The sequence below is a fragment of the Crotalus tigris genome, unplaced genomic scaffold (genome assembly GCF_016545835.1).
Source record: "Crotalus tigris isolate CLP2741 ecotype Arizona unplaced genomic scaffold, ASM1654583v1 scf7180000024477.215749, whole genome shotgun sequence".
Lineage (NCBI taxonomy): Eukaryota > Metazoa > Chordata > Lepidosauria > Squamata > Viperidae > Crotalus > Crotalus tigris.
Genome location: NW_024100647.1, coordinates 170,298 through 189,180, shown reverse-complemented (window position 1 = coordinate 189,180; position 18,883 = coordinate 170,298). Strand labels below are relative to the sequence as shown.

Below are 18,883 nucleotides of genomic sequence, written 5' to 3'. Positions count from 1 at the left end.
ATCAAAACACGGCAACATTTGTGCCAGTGTGTCTATATATATGGGCAAAGTTTACCTCATAAGTTATGTAACTTATAATTCTTAACTTACTAATGATTTATGTCCAATTGATTCCTTTGCTACTTTTCTAACTGTGTCTAAAACCGTATCTAACCATTTTTATTTTTGAGGGATAAGCAACATATGCAATTGAGAAAGCTGTATTAGCATTCAAGTTTTAATTTCACAAAGGAATAATTCAATTTTCCACCCTTTGAATTTATACACTGCATGCAACTCTTGGTTGTATTTCAAGTATTTATGAGATTTATTTCCTACAAAGCCACATTGTCCCCATTTGACAAATGTATGGACCATCACATTTAATAATCTGGGACATACATCATATTTAATATTCCTGTTTCAGAATTTAAATTCTGCTAAATTATGGACTCTCTGTAGTGCCTTCTCAAAAGCTCTGATCAGTGAAGGCCAATGAATAGAATAGAATAGAATAGAATAGAATAGAATAGAATAGAATAGAATAGAATAGAATAGAATAGAATGGAGAAAATGAATAGAATAGAATAGAATAGAATGGAGAAAATGAATAGAATAGAATAAATAGAGAAAATGAATAGAATGGAATGGAATGGAATGGAATAGAATAGAATAGAATAGAATAGAATAGAATAGAATAGAATAGAATAGAATAGAATAAACCAGCCGCCAAGGCCACCTGGCCTAGGAATAGAATGTGGAACTAGTCCATGTGGTGCCAAACATCAGATCAGTTCTCAAAACATCTAAATGGCATACTATTGGACATGGATGGACTGGTCAAGGGGGAAGGGCCAAGGAAAGGGAAAAAGTGTAAGCTTTGCGCAGTAACATTCAGATCTAGCTTTACTTTCACTGCAACCACTTAACCTTAGTAAAAGAACACATTACTTCAACCCAATGGAGTCGAGGGTCTTTCTTTCCTAAAGACCTAAGTTGGGGCAGGTCTGATATTGAATGTGATTAGTTTTATGGTTTTAATATAGTTTTCCTCTTCTTTTTTCTTTCTGTTGACAGCCGCCCAAAGTTGGTTATCAGCTGGACAGCTACGGCTTGTCTCGGCTTACAAGGGTTAGTTTTGTGAAGGTTTCAAGAGTCAACGGCGCTAAAAAAATGACTTATGATCGTTTATCACCCTTAATGAACGTTGCAGCATCCCCATGGTCAAATGATCAAACTTCAGATGTTTGACAACTGACTCATATTTGTGATGGTTGCTGGATCCCAGGGTTACAAAAGATCACCTTTTGTGATCTTCTGACAAACAAAGCTAATGGGGAAGCCAGATTCACTTAATAATTGTGTCAGTAAGTGATTCTCTGAGTAGGGGGTTGGACTAGAAGACCTCCAAGGTCCCTTCCAACTCTATTATTATTATGGATCATCGCATAGTCAGCCAGATGTTCAGACTGGATTTGGCATTTTGTCTACCTATCAAGTCCTTACCCAGGACCTGGGATAGGCAGATGTGGATGTTTGATGGTATTACAGATATCGTCGCAGGATGGAAGCAGTTCCTAGTAAGGCCGCCTTTTGCAATTGACTAATAGCAAATTTGTCAATGCCAATGGTGTTTCAATGGTGCATCAGTTGTTTTGGAATTGCACCCAAGGCGCCTATTACTATTGGTACTACCCTTGCTTGCTTTTGCCACAGTCTTTCTATTTGTAGGTCTTTGTATTTTGTTATCTTCTCTAGTTTTTTCTTGTCTATTCTGCTGTCTATTATGGATTATCGCACAGTCAGCCAGATGTTCAGACTGGATTTGGCATTTTGTCTACCTATCGAGTCCTTACCCAGGACCTGGGATAGGCAGATGTGGATGTTTGATGGTATTACAGGTATCGTCGCAGGATGGAAGCAGTTCCTAATAAGGCCGCCTTTTGCAATTGACTAATAACAAATTTGTTTTTTCTTGTCTATTCTGCTGTCTATTATTATTATTATTATTATTATTATTATTATTAATAGTAGTAGTATCATTAGTATTATTAGTATCAGTATTAGTATCATTAGTATTATAGTATTAATATTAGTATTATATTATTAGTAGTAGTATTAGTAATACTAATAATAATAGTAATATTTAACAACTGTGGCAAAAAAGCTCGTTAAAACGGGCAAAATTCACCTAGCTTTGCTTAGTGACCGAAATTTTAGGCTCAATTGGGGTCGTAAGTCGACAACTCCCTAAATATCCACCTTTTTAAAAGGACAAATGAAAGAAATAATTAACCCACTTGGACAAGGTTTGGTTTATGCTTCTCCAGCTGTTTTGTATTTTCCTCGGAGAATGGTGTCTCTCCTCCCCATCTCCTCTTGAGGACTCTCTCTTAGCTTTTGAATCCTACCCTTCTAACACGTTTGGTTCCTCTCCTTAGCCAAGCCCCAAGACCCCTTTCTCTGACCTGGCTGATGATGAGAAGATCTTTGGGGGTGAAGACAGCTCCCAGCTGGAACAGAGCCATGAACCTGCCCTGCTCTCAGAGATCACAGAGGAGGATCTAGAAGCCATCCGTCAACGTGAAGAAGCTTTCCAACAGATTGAGGTCAGTTGTGGTTGTAGGAAAGCTGGAAGGCGCCAAGCGTATTCAAATTCAAATTCAGAATAGAGCTGGAAGGGAACTAGTCCCGCCTTAGCCACAAAAGCCTATTGGATGACTTTGGGACAATCACGAGAAGACAGTGAGTTCTAGTCCCGCCTTAGCCATGAAAGCCTATTGGATGACTTTGAGCCAGTCACCAGGAGACAGTGAGTTCTAGTCCCGCCTTAGCCACGAAAGCCTATTGGATGACTTTGAGCCAGTCACCAGGAGACAGTGAGTTCTAGTCCCGTCTTAGCCATGAAAGCCTATTGGATGACTTTGAGCCAGTCACCAGGAGACAGTGAGTGCTAGTCCCGCCTTAGCCATGAAAGCCTATTGGATGACTTTGGGACAATCACGAGAAGACAGTGAGTTCTAGTCCCGCCTTAGCCATGAAAGCCTATTGGATGACTTTGAGCCAGTCACCAGGACACAGTGAGTTCTAGTCCCGCCTTAGCCATGAAAGCCTATTGGATGATTTTGGGACAATCACGAGAAGACAGTGAGTTCTAGTCCTGCCTTAGCCATCAAAGCCTATTGGATGGCTTTGGGGCAATCACAAGAAGACAGTGAGTGCTAGTCCGGTGTTAGGTGGGCGTGACTGGATGATCAAACTCCTGCTTCCTTTGAACACACTTTTCACAGCCATAAAAAGAGGTTGGGTTTCCATTGCCCCTCAGTACATTTTCTTTATTTAGTTGTTTATATCCTGCTGTTACTATTTTTATAAACAACTCAAGGCGGCAAACATAATCTAATAGTCCTTCCTCCTTTTATTTTCCCCGCAACAACAACCCTGTGAAGTCAGTTGGGCTGAGAGGGAGTGGCTGACCCAGAGTTGCCTTCTAGACTTTCATGCCTCAGGCAGAACTAGAACTCACTGTCTGCTGATAATTGGCTCAAAGTCACCCAGCTGGCTTTCATGCCTATGGCAGAACTAGAACTCACTGTCTCCTGATAATCGGCTCAAAGTCACCCAGCTGGCTTTCATGCCTAAGGTGGAACTAGAACTCACAGTCACCTGGTGATTGCCCCATGGTCACCCAGCCGGCTTTCATACCTATGGCAGAACTAGAACTCACAATCACCTGGTGATTGCCCCACGGTCACCCAGCCGGCTTTCATGCCTATGGCAGAACTAGAACTCACTGTCTGCTGATAATTGGTTCAAAGTCACCCAGCTGGCTTTCATGCCTATGGCAGAACTAGAACTCACTGTCTCCTGATAATCGGCAAAGTCACCCAGCTGGCTTTCATGCCTAAGGTGGAACTAGAACTAACAGTCACCTGGTGATTGCCCCATGGTCACCCAGCCGGCTTTCATACCTATGGCAGAACTAGAACTCATTGTCTTTTGCTAATCAACTCAAAGTCACCCAGCTGGCTTTCATGCCTAAGGTGGAACTAGAACTCACAGTCACCTGGTAATTACCGCAAGGTCACCCAGCTGGCTTTCATGCCTATGGCAGAACTAGAACTCATTGTCTTTTGCTAATCAACTCAAAGTCACCCAGCTGGCTTTCATGCCTAAGGTGGAACTAGAACTCATAGTCACCTGGTAATTACCGCAAGGTCACCCAGCCGGCTTTCACGCCTATGGCAGAACTAGAACTCATTGTCTTTTGCTAATCAACTCAAAGTCACCCAGCTGGCTTTCATGCCTAAGGTGGAACTAGAACTCACAGTCACCTGGTGATTGCCCCATGGTCACCCAGCCGGCTTTCATACCTATGGCAGAACTAGAACTCACTGTCTGCTGATAATTGGCTCAAAGTCACCCAGCTGGCTCTTAGGCCTATGGTGGAACTAGAACTCACAGTCACCTGGTAATTACCGCAAGGTCACCCAGCCGGCGTTCACGCCTAGGGCAGAACTAGAACTCGTTGTCTACTGCTAATTGGCTCAAAGTCACCCAGCTGGCTTTCACGCCTAAGGTGGAACTAGAACTCACAGGCACCTGGCGATTGCCCTATGGTCACCCAGCCAGATTTCACACCTATGGCAGAACTAGAACTCGTTGTCTACTGCTAATTGGCTCAAAGTCACCCAGCTGGCTTTCATGCCTAAGGTGGAACTAGAACTCACAGGCACCTGGTGATTGTCCCATGCCTATGCCGTTTTATCATTTTATCAGCCACCCCCTCCTGCCAAACTCATCTTTCAATAGCCAATTAGCTGGAAATGGGATAACCCATTTGAGTAGCCTCTGGATTTGGACGGCTTCCTTTTCTTTAGCGCTCTTTAATCTCTCCATCTTTAAGATCGGGCACATCTGTTGCCAGCGTTTCTCCCATCCCTGCAGATGGCACAGACAATCCTGCTTCCCTGGCAGATGTTACATTAAAGAAGGAACTCGGGTGGTAGAACTTGCAAGCTAAATCATAAGTCTGGATTAGGAAACGTAGTCCGGGGGGGTCTCCCTAATTGGATTAAGCTAATTGCTTCAAGTTGGATGGGGGGGATATGAACTAATGCAGCCGGAATTGCGATGTTATCAACATTAGCGGAAGAACATAAAAACGCTCAAACGCCTGTCCGTGGCCGTCGGGTTTTCAGCAGAGGAGAGAGACCCAGGACTCAAAGTGAGAGGAGTCCATGATTTAATCTAAACCGCGGCCTTAATTTAGCTTGTTGGGTTAAAGTCTTCATCCTGACTCATCCAAGCCGGGAATAAATAAGCAACACGGTAACTGCTTTGGGAAGACAGTTACAGTTTATTGAAGAGGCAGAAAGATGATTCTTGCAGGAAAGAGCAGAGGGAAGAAGGGCTGAGCACATGGGCTAGGGGTTTTTATACCCCCTCTAGCCTTTTGTTTGGAATAGTTTCCTGTTCCTGTGGCATGAACTTTGAGGCTATTTCCGAGTGTTTGTGTAGGCCTTGGTATCTGTGGTTTAATCCTATTATCATATCCTGCTTCCCAGGTGATGGGGCTAATGACTCCTAGAGTTTGGGTGGGGCATGCAGATTTTCTCTTTGTCTTCTTGAGTGCTCTGGCTTCAACTTTCTGATGGTTTTGCATCTGCATTTGTATAGGGCTGGCTCCTGCTTGGGGCAAAGAGATGAGGCCAGGGTTGGTTTTTTGGTTTTAAAAATCCTTTTGAGGAAAATATATATTTTTCTGCCCTTTTAATATTACCTTCTCTGGGCTAACTTCCCTCAAGCTGATGGGAATTCTACAGGGAATTCTCATGAGGCTAATTTTATGGTGGTGCTTATCTCCAGTGCTTAGAAGAGCAGGGAGTGTGTGGAAACAGGGCTGCAAGGCTGAAAGGGTTTCCTGATCCCCCGTTCACAGGGACAGGCGTCATTTTTGGATTTTACCACCCAAAGTGCTGGGAAAAACTCATCCTCCTACAATAAGCCACTCCAATGGAGGTGGTCTTTCTCTAAGCCCTCCCCCCCCACACACACAAGCTGTCCATAGAAGAAACTGGATGGTGGTTGATCTCTTTTTCTCCTTTCATCCAGGGAGGGAGGGAGGGAGGGAGGGAGGGAGGGAGGGAGGGAGGGAGGGAGGGAGGGAAGGAAGGAAGGAAGGAAGGAAGGAAGGAAGGAAGGAAGGAAGGAAGGAAGGAAGGAAGGGTCAAGAGAAGATGGAAAGAGTCTCTTTTGGTAGCACAAAGGATGGAGTCAGGGAGCCACATCTAACTCCTTCCTTCCTTCCTTCCTTCCTTCCTTCCTTCCTTCCTTCCTTCCTTCCTTCCTTCCTTCCTTCAAATTCTTTCTTTCTTTCTGTGTATTGTGTGTATTTGTGTCTCTATTCCTCCCTTGGACTCTTTCTTTCTTTCTCTCTCTCTCTCTCTCTCTCTCTCTCTTGTTTTCTTTTTCTTTCTTTCCCTTTAGAGTCCTTATCCTTCCCTCACTTCCATCTCATTCCTTCCTTCCTTTCTTCCTTCCAATTCATTCATTCATTCTTTTTCTCTCTCTCTCTCTTTTGTCTCTTTGTTTCTTCCTTGGATTCATTTTCTTTCTTTCTCTTTCTTTCTTTCTTTCTTTCTTTCTTTCTTTCTTTCTTTCTTTTTCTTTCTTTCCCTTTAGAGTCCTTACCCTTTCCTCACTCCCATCTCCTTCCTTCCTTCCTTCCTTCCTTCCTTCCTTCCTTCCTTCCTTCCTTCCTTCTTTCCTTCCTTCCTCCCTGCCTTCCTTCCATTCATACTTTCTCTCTCTCTCTGCATTTGTGTCTCTGTCTCTCTGTTCCTCCCTTGGAATGACTGACTTTCTTTCTTTCTTTCTTTCTCTCTCTCTCTCTCTCTCCCTCTCTCTCTCTCCTTCTCCCTCTTTCTTTCTTTCTTTCTTTCTTTCTTTCTTTCTTTCTTTCTTTCTTTCCCCTTAGAGTTCTTACCCCTCCCTCCCTCCCTCCCTTCCCCTAATGTGGCTGTGAGGGACAGTAAACTGGAGACAGCGATAGAGCATCTCCATAATATTACTTCAGAAAGGACAATTAACTCCAGAGAGGCCCATTTAGTTGTCACAGCTGATTGGAGGCCTAGCTCCAATTAATCTCTTCCAAACTAATCTGGAAGTTAGCTAACTAGGTTAGTCTGCTTCACGTAACACCCCAGCCTCTTCCTTTGAGCGTAATGTCCAAACTGGGCCACCGAGTTCATCAGCAGTGGGGTTATTCGAGTGAACTCGTCTAAATTGTTCTGCTATTCAGAACAGAAAATGATGGAATAAATGTGGAGCTGGTATCTGACAAGGCCCCTCTTTGCAGAATTTGCAGCCTTTGCTTGTCATACGCTTTTGATCTCTCGGAATAACATTTTCCTAATGGCGTAGGACAGGGGTCTTCAAACCTGGCCCTTTGATGACTTGTGGACTTCAACTCCCAGAATTCCTCAGCCAGGCACACGCGGAGCTGAAGTCCACAAGTCATCAAAGGGCCAAGTTTGAAGACCCCTGGTGTAGGTTGTCGCCTTGCAGAGCGGAACTGATGCCCTCACTTCTCAAACAGCAGAGAAAAACTGGGAGAAAGAGCTCTTGGCAGTATATCTGTGAGCTGAAGGTAACACCACAAAGAATAACCCCTCGTCTTTGGGGGTGAGAAGCTCAGAAGCGGCTTACTGCTACTTAGCAAATGAAAGGGGAGAAAACTTGGAATTAAGGAGAAACTTCTTGACAGTGAGGACAAGTAGCCAGTGGAACAGCTTGCCTCCACAAATAGTTGGCGCTCCATCACTGAAGATTTTTAAGAAGAGATTACTTGTCCGAGATGGTTTAGAGTCTCCTGACTGAGCAGGGGTTGGATTAGAAGACCTCCAAGGTCCCTTCCTATTTTATTCTATTCTATTCCATTCCATTCCATTCCACTCCATTCCACTCCTTTCCACTCCATTCCATTTCATTCCATATTTTCTATTCTATTCCATTCTATTCCATTCTATTCTATTCCATTCCATTCCATTCCATTCCATTCCATTCCATTCCATTCCATTCTATTCTATTCTATTCTATTCTTCCATTCCACTTCACTCCATATATTCTATTCTATTCTATTCTATTCTATTCTATTCTATTCTATTCTATTCTATTCTATTCTATTCTATTCTATTCTTCCACTCCACTCCATATATTCTATTCTATTCTATTCTATTCTATTCTATTCTATTCTGTTCTGTTCTGTTCTGCTCTGCTCTGCTCTACTCTACTCTACTCCACTCTATTCCTATCCCTATCACTATCCCTATCCCTATACCTATTCCATTATTCTTCATTCTATTCTAGTCTAGTCTAGTCTATTCCATTACTATGCATTCTATTCTATTCCATTCTATTCTATTCTATTCTACTCTACTCTACTCTACTCTACTCTACTCTACTCTACTCTACTCTACTCTACTCTTCTCTATTCCTATTCCTATCCCTATCCCTATCCCTATTCCATTATTCTGCATTCTATTCTAGTCTAGTCTAGTCTATTCCATTATTATGCATTCTATTCTATTCTATTCCATATTCTGCATTCTAGTCTAGTCTAGTCTAGCCTAGTGTAGTCGTATTCCATTATTCTGCATTCTATTCTGTTCTGTTCTATTCTATTCTATTCTGTTCTATTCTATACTATTCCTATTCTATATTCTGCATTCTATTCTAGTCTAGTCTAGTCTAGTCTAGTCTATTTTAGTCTATTCTATTCTAGTCTAGTCTAGTCTCCAAAGCACCAGAGGGAAGGACAGTGGTTGGAAACTGATCAAGGAAAGAAGCAACCTGGAATTAAGGAGAAACTTCCTGACAGTCAGAACAATTAACCAATGGAACAGAAGTTGCCTCCAGAAATCGTGCTCCACCACTGGAGATTTTTAAGAAGAGGCTAGACATTCTTTTGTCTGAGATGGTATAGGTTCTCCTGCCTGAACAGGGGGCTGGACTAGAAGACCTCCAAGGTCCCTCCCAGCTCTATTCCATCCTAGAAAAAAAGACAGCAAAATCCTGTAGAGGGACAAAAAGAAAAAAAACTGCTTTAATCTGTTTAATCTGAGAAAGAATTTTCTCAGAATAATAAGCAGCTGAGCTGAGAGCAGCTGAATAAATGGAGCCAGCAAAGAGTTTACAACCTATTGGAGGCCCAATCGTGTAGGGAAATCTACCTGAGGTCATTTCGATTGCTTTCTAATAATCACCGTGTATAATACCCTCCTTCCCTTGAGACCTACAAAATTGGATTTGTATAGCCTAACCTCAACCCTATTTGGAAGCCGGGCAGGGGGAACAGTTGCCGTGCTTTCACAGCCCCCCATCTTCTTTTAAGTACGGCTCGCCCTTCGGAGTTGTAATCTCCCTCTGGGTTTTGCAAAGCTCTTGAAAACCTGCTCAAGTGTTCCCAGGCAGAAGGATGGACTCTGACACAGTACTGAAAAGGCCCAGCTCACTCAACTGAAGCTGAGGACAAGGTCATTCAAAGGGGGTTTTCCACCTGTGCTTAACTTACCAATAGAAGAGAACGTATTTGTAGCTCCGGGTTGAACGGTGGGGTCCTTGGTGCTCTCTGAACTTGGGGGGTTTCTTGCGGACGTTTCACGACCCAACTAGGGAACATCATCAGGACTCTTCTTAAAAACTTCCAGTGTTGGAGCATTTCACCGCTTCTGGAGGCAGGTTGTTCCACTGGTTAATTGTTCTCACTGTCAGGAAGTTTCTCCTTAGTTCTAGGTTGCTTCTCTCCTTGATGAGTTTCCATCCGCTGCTTCTTGTCTGGCCTGCAGGCACCTTGGAGAATAGCTTGACTCCCTCTTCTTTGGGGCAGCCCCTGAAGTACTGGAAGACTGCTATCCTGTGACCCCCTCGATGATCAGGAAGAGATGGCAAACGTTTCTGGTTGCAACACAGGAGCAACCTTTCAAGAAGAAATACTTTCTGTTAAGGAAACGTTCCTCTTCGTTTTCCACAGCCTAGCAGAAGCGTGATATTCTAGACATAATTTTTCACCCAAACGGTGGCTAGTTAACCGAAGCAGAGGTTGTTCCCGCCAGCCTCTGTTCACTCCGTTCCTTTCCTGCCTTCAAAGGCTACCCTCGTGGTGAAAAGAGTCAAATGATATTGGTGGGTTATCCTTCCGTTCAGTCATCCCTCTGTTTCCTCCACCGACACCAACACCCTCTAAATCAGTGGTTCTTAACCTGGGCGATATTGACCCCCAGGGGGAGATTTTGTTTTTCAGGGGGGCGAAGGAACAAAAGGGACGATATGGGGGCGATGGAGTGAGAAGTTTGGGGGACACTTTTGAGACTTTTTCGTACAGCGAATCGCTGTATCTGTCGTATAAAAACATCAGATCACTCGCTATTAGTGGATTGAATTGTGTTTTTCTTTTCGGGCATTTCACTTTCTTGCAGTTGAATTTTGTTTTCAGTGGTGATTACATTTAAGTGTCTTGAATAAAAAAGATAATAATGAAATACATATATCACGAAGTTTGGGAATATGGGAAAAAGACTGGAAATAAACTATTTGCATCGATATGTCCTGATGACAATTTTAAAGAAAACAAAAAAAGTGTTTGCATAAATTGAAGAATTATTTCCCATGTTGTGATTGAGAGGTTATGTTGGGGGAGGGGGGCGATGACAACTTCCTCATTGGCTCAAGGGGGCGATTCGTTCAAAAAGGTTAAGAACCACTGCTCTAGATCACACATGTCAAACACAAGGCCCAGGGGCCGGATGCGGCCCCTGACATGGTTTCATGTGGCCCGTGAAGCCATCCTGGAAACAGTGAGGAAACGGCCCCCGCTGCCTTGGTCCTGGCCCAGGCCAGGCGGGAGCCAATGTACAATTTTGTGGTGGCCTGCTATGCTGAAATGCATTCAAGTCTTAGCTCCACAAGACCATCTGGAAACAGCGAGGAACCAGCCCCTGCCGTGTCGGCCCCGTCCCCTGGATGCATGCTGGGGAGGTGTCACCCTTTGTGAGGAATGAAAAAATGCACCATCGCCTGGAAGTGGCCAGCAAATGGCCCTCGCCTACTTCACCTATCCGGCTTGATGGGTTCTGCCCTGGTCCCACCCCCTTCTGCCAGAGACCCTCAGATGTGTCCCACTCCCGCCCAGGACCCCACAGGCACCCTTGACACGAATGATGTAGAGCTGGCCATGCCCACCCAGTAGGCCACATCCACTCTCCATCCACACCCACCCAGTAGGCTTCACCCACCCTGGCCACACACACCCTCCAGGGCAACCGCAATGCTGATGTGGCCCTCAATGAAATTGAGTTTGACACCCCTGCTCTAGATTTAAGGCTATTTATGTAGACAAATTACGGGGAAGCTCTGAAAGAAAACAGGAAGATATTCCAAGCACGTAAGCTCTTTTGCGGTATACCTGAGGCTAAGAAGCTACATTTCCCTTGGAAGAAGAACATTTTAGGAATTAGTGGGAACTTGCTGCTGGCTTCTCATGAACCTGTCAAGTCCTGTGAGTCTTCAACACTTGGGTTTACTATTACAAATAACACGATGCTGAGGCTTTTTTGGGGCTCGCAATGAAAGTCTTGTATGCAGAGGAGACATGAAGAACAGGAGACAAGCTGTTGGGTGTTGGGTTCTCCCAATTCCCAGAGATAATCAGAATAACAGAACAACAGAGTCGGAAGGGACCTTGGAGGTCTTCTAGTCCAACCCCCTGCTCAGGCAGAAGAACTCTATACCATTTCAGACAAGTGGCTGTTCAATCTCTTCTTCAAAAGCTCCTGTGATGGAGCATCCACAACTTCTGAAGGCAAGTTGTCTCTTCCGACTTTGTAATTCTATGATTCTGCTCCATCTTCTGATGTTTAGAGTCTGGACTATAAGAGCAACTAAGATGGTCAAAGGCTGGAGATTAAAACATACAAAGAACGGCTGGGTTTGGCTAGTCTAAAGAAAAGAAGAAACAGTGGCAACATGATAGCAGTGTTCCAGTATTTGAGGGGCTGCCACAAAGAGGAGAGGGTCAAGCACCAGAGGGAAGGACGAGAAACAATGGTTGGAAACTAATCAAGGAGAGAAGCAACCTGGAATTAAGGAGAAACTTCCTAATAGTGAGGACAATTAACCAGTGGAACAGCTGGCGTCCAGAAATCGTGGGCGCTCCATCACTGGAGATTTTTTTAAGAAGAGGCTAGACAGTCACTTGTCTGAGATGGTGTAGGTTCTCCTGCTTGAGCAGGGGGCTGGGCTAGATGACCTCCAAGGTCCCTTCCAGCTCTATTCTACTCTATTCAATTTGTCCTGAATTATTTCAGGCTCGGGATCCACATGTTAAGAACAAAAACGACGGTGTCCTTTATTTCAAGCATTTGGAGATGATTAATTACGTTAGAACAGTGGTTCTCAACCTGTGGGTCGGGACCCCATTTGGGGTCGAACAACCATTTCACGGGGGTCGCCAAACAAGGCTGTCCGCCATTTCCCCCCCCCTTTTCTTCGGCCACGCCCCTGGCACCCGGTGATGTATAAGTGGTTGGGGGTCACCACAACATGGGGAACTGTATTATGGGGTCGCGGCATTAGAAAGGTTGAGAACCACTGCGTTAGAACATAACTGGGGATTGTGAGACACATTTTGTTGGAGATTTTTAAGAAGAGGGCTAGACAGTCACTTGTCTGAGATGCTGTAGGTTCTCCTGCTTGAGCAGGGGGCTGGACTAGAAGATCTCCAAGGTGCCTTCCAGCTCCGTTCTATTCTACAGATTCAAACTCGTTCTTGACATGTATCTCCAGCTTCACCAACTCTTAAACTTCAAAAAAACACAAGAGGTGTTGCAAGCTTCAACTTGCAAGAAAACAGATCCCTGCCCTTGATCGGCCGACTCTAATAATATCCACATCTCAGCATTTTTTTTTTTCCTCTTGGCTAACTAGAAGAACTGCTTGCCTGCCTAGCTTCCAATATTGCTCCACGACCGCAAATATCTTCCTGAGTTGCTGATGCGTTGTGAATTGTTTTTGAGGAATAACAATCTGTTGGGGTGAAAGCAGCAGATCAGCTTGAAAAATGTTCGGATGCCATTGTTGGTAGCTCAAACACTTAATGTGACAGATTTTTCTCAAAGGAAGAGAAAATAGAATCTCCCTGGGAATTTGCCAATGTTTACCAAGAACTACGTTTTCGTTCATTTGGCCTGTCCTTTTTAGGATAATGGCTCCCTAGAGGAAAAAAAAAATGCTACAGTAGAGTATGTACAGTAGTGGCCAAAATGGTGGAAACCTTTTGGGCAAAGTGTATTTTTGAGGTTTGATGGCTAATAACACCACTTTTTTGGGGGGGACACTGGTACCATGTCAATGGAACGATAATTTAATCAATAATGTAATGCAACAAAGTTTGTTCAATTATCTGTACTGTATTCTGTGAAAAGTTATAGCCAAATAACCAGAAAAAGGAGCACAACTTGCTTAGGTTGATCTCAGGTAGCTTTCCTTCCTCTGATTGTAGCCAATGAGCATGAGTGTTTAGAGGGCCAATCAGGTGTTATCTGGTTTTGACCATGAGCCAATCAGATCACAGTAGGATCCAGTTATTGATGTCATGTATTGAAGCTGAGAGGAGGACGTTTGTCAGTGTGTTATGTGATCGCTATCCAGTTGGTTGGGGTTTTTTTTGTGTTCTTTCATTTAGTGAGCTTCTAAAATGTAATAAAATTAAAGTCATGGTGCAAAGAGTTAACTGCTTGCCCAGAAAGCGATGTAAAATAGTATTATTAAGTTAACAAGGCTACAGTTATAAAGAAATTAGAAGAAAAATGGGTGGAAACTTAACCAAAGGTGGCATTTCTACTGTACACTTTCTCCAAAAGATTTCCACAAATTTGGCCACTGCTGTATGTTGCCAACATCCAGACTGACCTTAGTCAAGGAAACATATTTTCCTGATATTTTAGAACTTGTGGACTTCAGTTCCTAGAATTCCTTGCTCAGCATGGCTGGCTGAGGAATTCTGGGAGTTGAAGTCCACAAATCTTAAAGTTGTCAAGTTTGGAGAGCTGTGTTTTAGATGGAAAGCTTCATATAATCTTCAAGCAGTGGGCCTATTGGAGAGACAAGGCTGAAATCCAGTTTACATTGGCCTGGCGGAAGATATCCTGTAGTATTTGGAGATGGCGAAGATGGAGAGTCAGTGACTCTATACTTCTCAATACCATGAGGAGCAACTACGACGGTGAGCTGTTGAACACCAGTCTTGCTTCCTCACCATTTGATGAGTGTTTGTGAAAGAGTAGACGGGTCTTTCCTTCAAAAGAGCTGTGGGAGGTAAGATCAAAAGCAGGGGTCTTCTAACTTGGCCCTTTTATGACTTGTGGACTTCTACTCCCAGAATTCCTCAGCCAGCCTCCATTTTGTTTGTTAGATTTAAGACAGGGGTCTTCTCACTTGGCCCTATTATGACTTCTGGACTTCAACTCCCAGAATTCCTCACCCAGGTATGCTGGCTGAGGAATTCTGGGACTTGAAGTCCACAAGTCATAAAAGGGCCAAGAGCCCCCTGATCAAAAGCAATTTAATGGTGCAATTTAATCTGATGGAGAGTTGATGAGGCAAAGTGGTTGAGATCCTGCTGTATAATCAGGAACAGCCCAATTTCAATCTCAATCAATCAACCAATCGATCAGAACAGAGCTGGAAGGGACCTTGGAGGTCTTCTAGTCCAAACAGTAGACCCTACACCATTCTGGACAGGTCTCTTCTTAAAAACCTCCAGTGATGAAGCACCCACAACTTCTGGTGGCAAACTGTTCCACTGGTTAATTGTTCTAAATGTCAGGAAATTTCTCCTTAGTTCCAGGTTGCTTCTCTCCTTGGTCAGTTTCCATCTGTTGCTTCTTGTCCTTCTTTCGGGTGCTTTGGAGAATAAGTTGACCCCCTCTTCTTTGGGCAGCCCCTCAAATACTGGAACGCTGCTATCATGTCTCCCCTATTTCTTCTTTTCTTTAGACTAGCCAAACCCAAGTCCCGCAGCCGTTCTTTGTATGTTTTAGCCTCCATCCAGGAAATTTCTCCTTAGTTCTTAGTTCTTCCAAACCCTTTATTTTCCATTGTGGAAACCCTACACCATTTCAGACAAATGGCTGTCCAGTCTCTTCTTAAAAACTTCCAGTGTTGGAGCATTCACCGCTTCTGGAGGCAGGTTGTTCCACTGGTTAAATGTTCTGTCAGGAAGTTTCTCCTTAGTTCCAGGTTGCTTCTCTCCTTGGTCAGTTTCCATCCGTTGCTTCTTGTTCTGCCTTCAGGCGCTTTGGAGAATAGCTTGACTCCCTGTTCTTTGGGGCAGCCCCTGAGATATTGGAATAAATGCTATCAATACTTCTATCAATACAGGAATGTTGTTATTAGTACTGCTATCCTTTTTATACTTGGCTCAAACTTATTATTTTTGGGTGCTCATCATGACCATATATAAAACATTCTTGGTCTTTTCCCCTTTGAAAATCTTATGCTTCTCATCCAAGAATAGAATAGAATAATAACTTTTTTTTAAATAAATATTTTATTAATTTTCTAGTTTTACAGTCAAATACTTAACAGACAACGTGTTGTCTAGGTCCATTAGTAATTCAGTGGTATATATTAACTTCTTCAATCTAGATCCAATATTATACCGTCAAATGTTATTCCTCTCTTCTTCCTATGGCACCAGTCTTCCCACGCTAGGCAAATACAGTTCTCAGTGTTATTAATAAATATACAATTGAATATCAACATCTTTGTTACATTTTTCTCACAATATCAATAATATCAGTTTCAGATTACTTTTCTAACCAAAACGTATCTTAATTGCGTTTGCACTTAATACCCATATGTTCAATCAGTATCCGGTTTTCGCTTTTTTTTTAATGTTAATTTCCCATCAGTGTTCAAAATGTCTCTGTTGTTTATAATTTCAAAGTAAGTTATATTTGTGTAACCCAAAGCTTCCCTGGTTCAAACTTCTTAGCGTTTTCCTGTTTCCCCTCATACCAAAATCTAATATTCTAATTACAAATCTTATCTTTCTAGTTATGATAGTGTTTCTGTTTCTAGAATAATAACTTTATTGTCACTTTGAAGGTACACCAAGCGGCATACATTAAAATGAAATTTCATCGCATGCAGCTCTCCAGGGGCAACCACTCCAATATACCCTCCATAAATATGACAAAAATAAATAAATAAATACAGAATGATGCTTATACCCACATATATTACGTGACACAGGTCCAGTTCGGGTTATGTATACGTGTGCGTGGCGAGAATAATGAATCTTGCGTATTTACCAGGTTCTCCTGCTTGAGCAGGGGGCTGGACTAGAAGACCTCCAAGGTCCCTTCCAGTTCTATTCTACTCTACTTTATACCAAATGGAGGGCATAGGGAACTTGAATGTGAAGGAAGTCATTTTCAAGTAACTGTGAGAGGGACCTCGGAGTCCTAGTAGACAATCACTTAAATATGAGCCAGCCGTGTGCTGCAGCTGCCAAAAAGGCCAACACAGTGCTAGGCTGCATTAACAGGGGGATAGAATCAAGATCACGTGAAGTAGTAATACCACTTTACAAGGCCTTGGTAAGGCCACACTTGGAATACTGCATCCAGTTTTGGTCACTGCGATATAAAAACGGGGTTGAGACTCTAGAGCAGTGGTTCTCAACCTTTTTAATGCTGCGACCCCAAACCGGTTGTAAGTCAAGGACTACTCAACCGGTCGTAAGTTGAGGACTGCCCAACCGGTCGTAAGTCGAGAACTTTCCCTGCCCGGGAGCGCCGCACATGCATGGTGCTGACCCCTGCACCGGCCAAGGCGTAGCTGGCAAGGGGCAGCGACGGCGCAGGGCGACCACCAGCTAAGCCACCAGCTGGCCCAGCCCAAGGGAGGTAAGGCACCCGCCGGGCCCCAGGTGTGCCAGCAACCCTCCCTGCGCCCGCCAGCCTCCCACCTCCCACCCCTGGCCCTCTTTTACTTACATTTTTAGTAGTTGCTCAGCAGGAAGGGGTGGAAGCTTCCAGACAGCTCGCCTTCGCTGCAGACAACTTGCAGCACCGTTTGCAGACTGGGGCTTTTGGCGGGCTCAGCAGGGCAGAGACAGCCTGGACAATTCCTATTGGCTTTTGAAAGCCAATAGAATTAGACTCTATTCAAGAGAGTCTATTCTATTGGCTTTCAAAAGCCAATAGAATAAAAGGGAGTAGCACAGCTAAGGAAAAGGGGGAAAAAATGGCGGACTGCGTTGTTTGGCGACCCCCGTGAAATGGTCGTTCGACCCCAAATGGGGTCCCGACCCACAGGTTGAGAACCGCTGGTATAGGATTTCCTGCCTGAGCAGGGGGTTGGACTAGATGACCTCCAAGGTCCCTTCCAACATTATCATCATCATAGTTGTTGTTGTTTTTGTGATGATGATGATGATGAAGAAGAAGAAGAAAAAATAAACCGAGGAAAGTCCAGTTGCCTTTTGGAAGAAGCGTCTTTTGGTCAGCCATGACCTGGATGGTTGAGAATCTGCAAAGACCGTCTAAGAAGAGTCTTGTCTTCAGTTAGGGAAAATGTCAACTTCAAGTAGAGTCCAGCCATCCCAGGGTGAATTATGAGTGTCTTTGAAAATTAAACGATGAGACGACGGTGAAGAAACGTACGTCCTTCCTTAGTTCCTTTATCCGATTTGATTTTTAAGCTTTGAGAAATGGCATCTCATTTTCAGGTGAACGTTACAGGGATTCAAGCGGTGTCAGAGAGGGCAAAATGCATTAAAATGCTTCCAGGAATTGGCGCTCACGAGACTTAGACGGGTGGCGAATTCCAGCCATGGATGTTTCTTACAAGTTATATCTATTTTCGGCTGTCTCTTTCGCTGCTTAATGAGAAGAACGAGACTAGAATACCGAAGCGGAGACAACAGGGTGTGAGGTTACAAGCGGTGGAAAGCAAGGTTACAGCCCACAGTGAAAATACCTTCTTCTTGTTGTTGTTGTGCTGTATCCGTTATCGGACGTTGGCGATCATGTTGGCGATCCTGTTTTTATCAGCAGCCGCACGAAAAAGTGCTGCTGAGTTTGGTCCAAACCAGTCCCTTAGATTTTGAAGCCACAATGTTCTCCTTCTGCTGGAACCTCGTTTGCCTTCAAACTTTCCCTGGAGGATTAAATGGAGCATGCCGTATTTTTCTGGGTGTCACATCACATGTCCGAAATATTCTAATTTTCATTTTTTAATTGTTTTGATGATTTCCCTTGGCTTTCCCAGGGGGCTGATCACCTCCTCATTTCTGATCTTGTCAACCCAGCTTCTACGTAACAGCCGCCTGTAAATCCACATTTCAGATGCTTCTAGTCCAGTGGTTCTCAACCTTTTTAATGCCGCGACCCACAACCGGTCGTAAGTCGAGGACTACCCAACCGGTCGTAAGTCGAGGACTACCCAACCGGTCATAAGTCGAGGACTTTCCCTGCCTGGGAGCACCGCGCATGCGTGGTGCTTCCCCCTGCACTGGCCGAGGTGTAGCTGGCAAGGGGCAGCGACAGCGCAGGCCGACCACTGGCTGGACCACCAGCTGGCCCAGCCCAAGGGAGGTAAGGCACCCACCGGGCCTCACGCGCGCCAGCAACCCTCCCTGCGCCCGCCGGCCTCCCACCTCCCACCCCTGGCCCTCTTTTACTTACATTTTTAGTAGTTGCTCAGCAGGGAGGGGTGGAAACTTCCAGACAGCTCGCCTTCGCTGCAGACAACTTGCAGCACCGTTTGCAGAATGGGACTTTTGGCGGGCTCAGCAGGGCAGAGACAGCCTGGACAATTCCTATTGGCTTTTGAAAGC

General features: G+C 44.2%; 1 protein-coding gene across 1 annotated transcript in view; it reads left to right on the top strand.

Annotated features, from left to right (window-relative positions):
- Positions 1-1,056: 1,056 nt before the first annotated feature.
- The window catches only part of LOC120303715 (t-SNARE domain-containing protein 1-like), a gene marked incomplete at its 5' end in the record, with an annotated part of 105,873 nt that continues 88,046 nt past the window's right edge, over positions 1,057-18,883 (top strand). Inside the window, 2 exons of the mRNA XM_039333419.1 lie at positions 1,057-1,110; positions 2,421-2,588. Coding sequence (XP_039189353.1) covers positions 1,057-1,110; positions 2,421-2,588 — 222 coding nt within the window. The remainder of the gene's footprint in view (positions 1,111-2,420; positions 2,589-18,883) is intronic.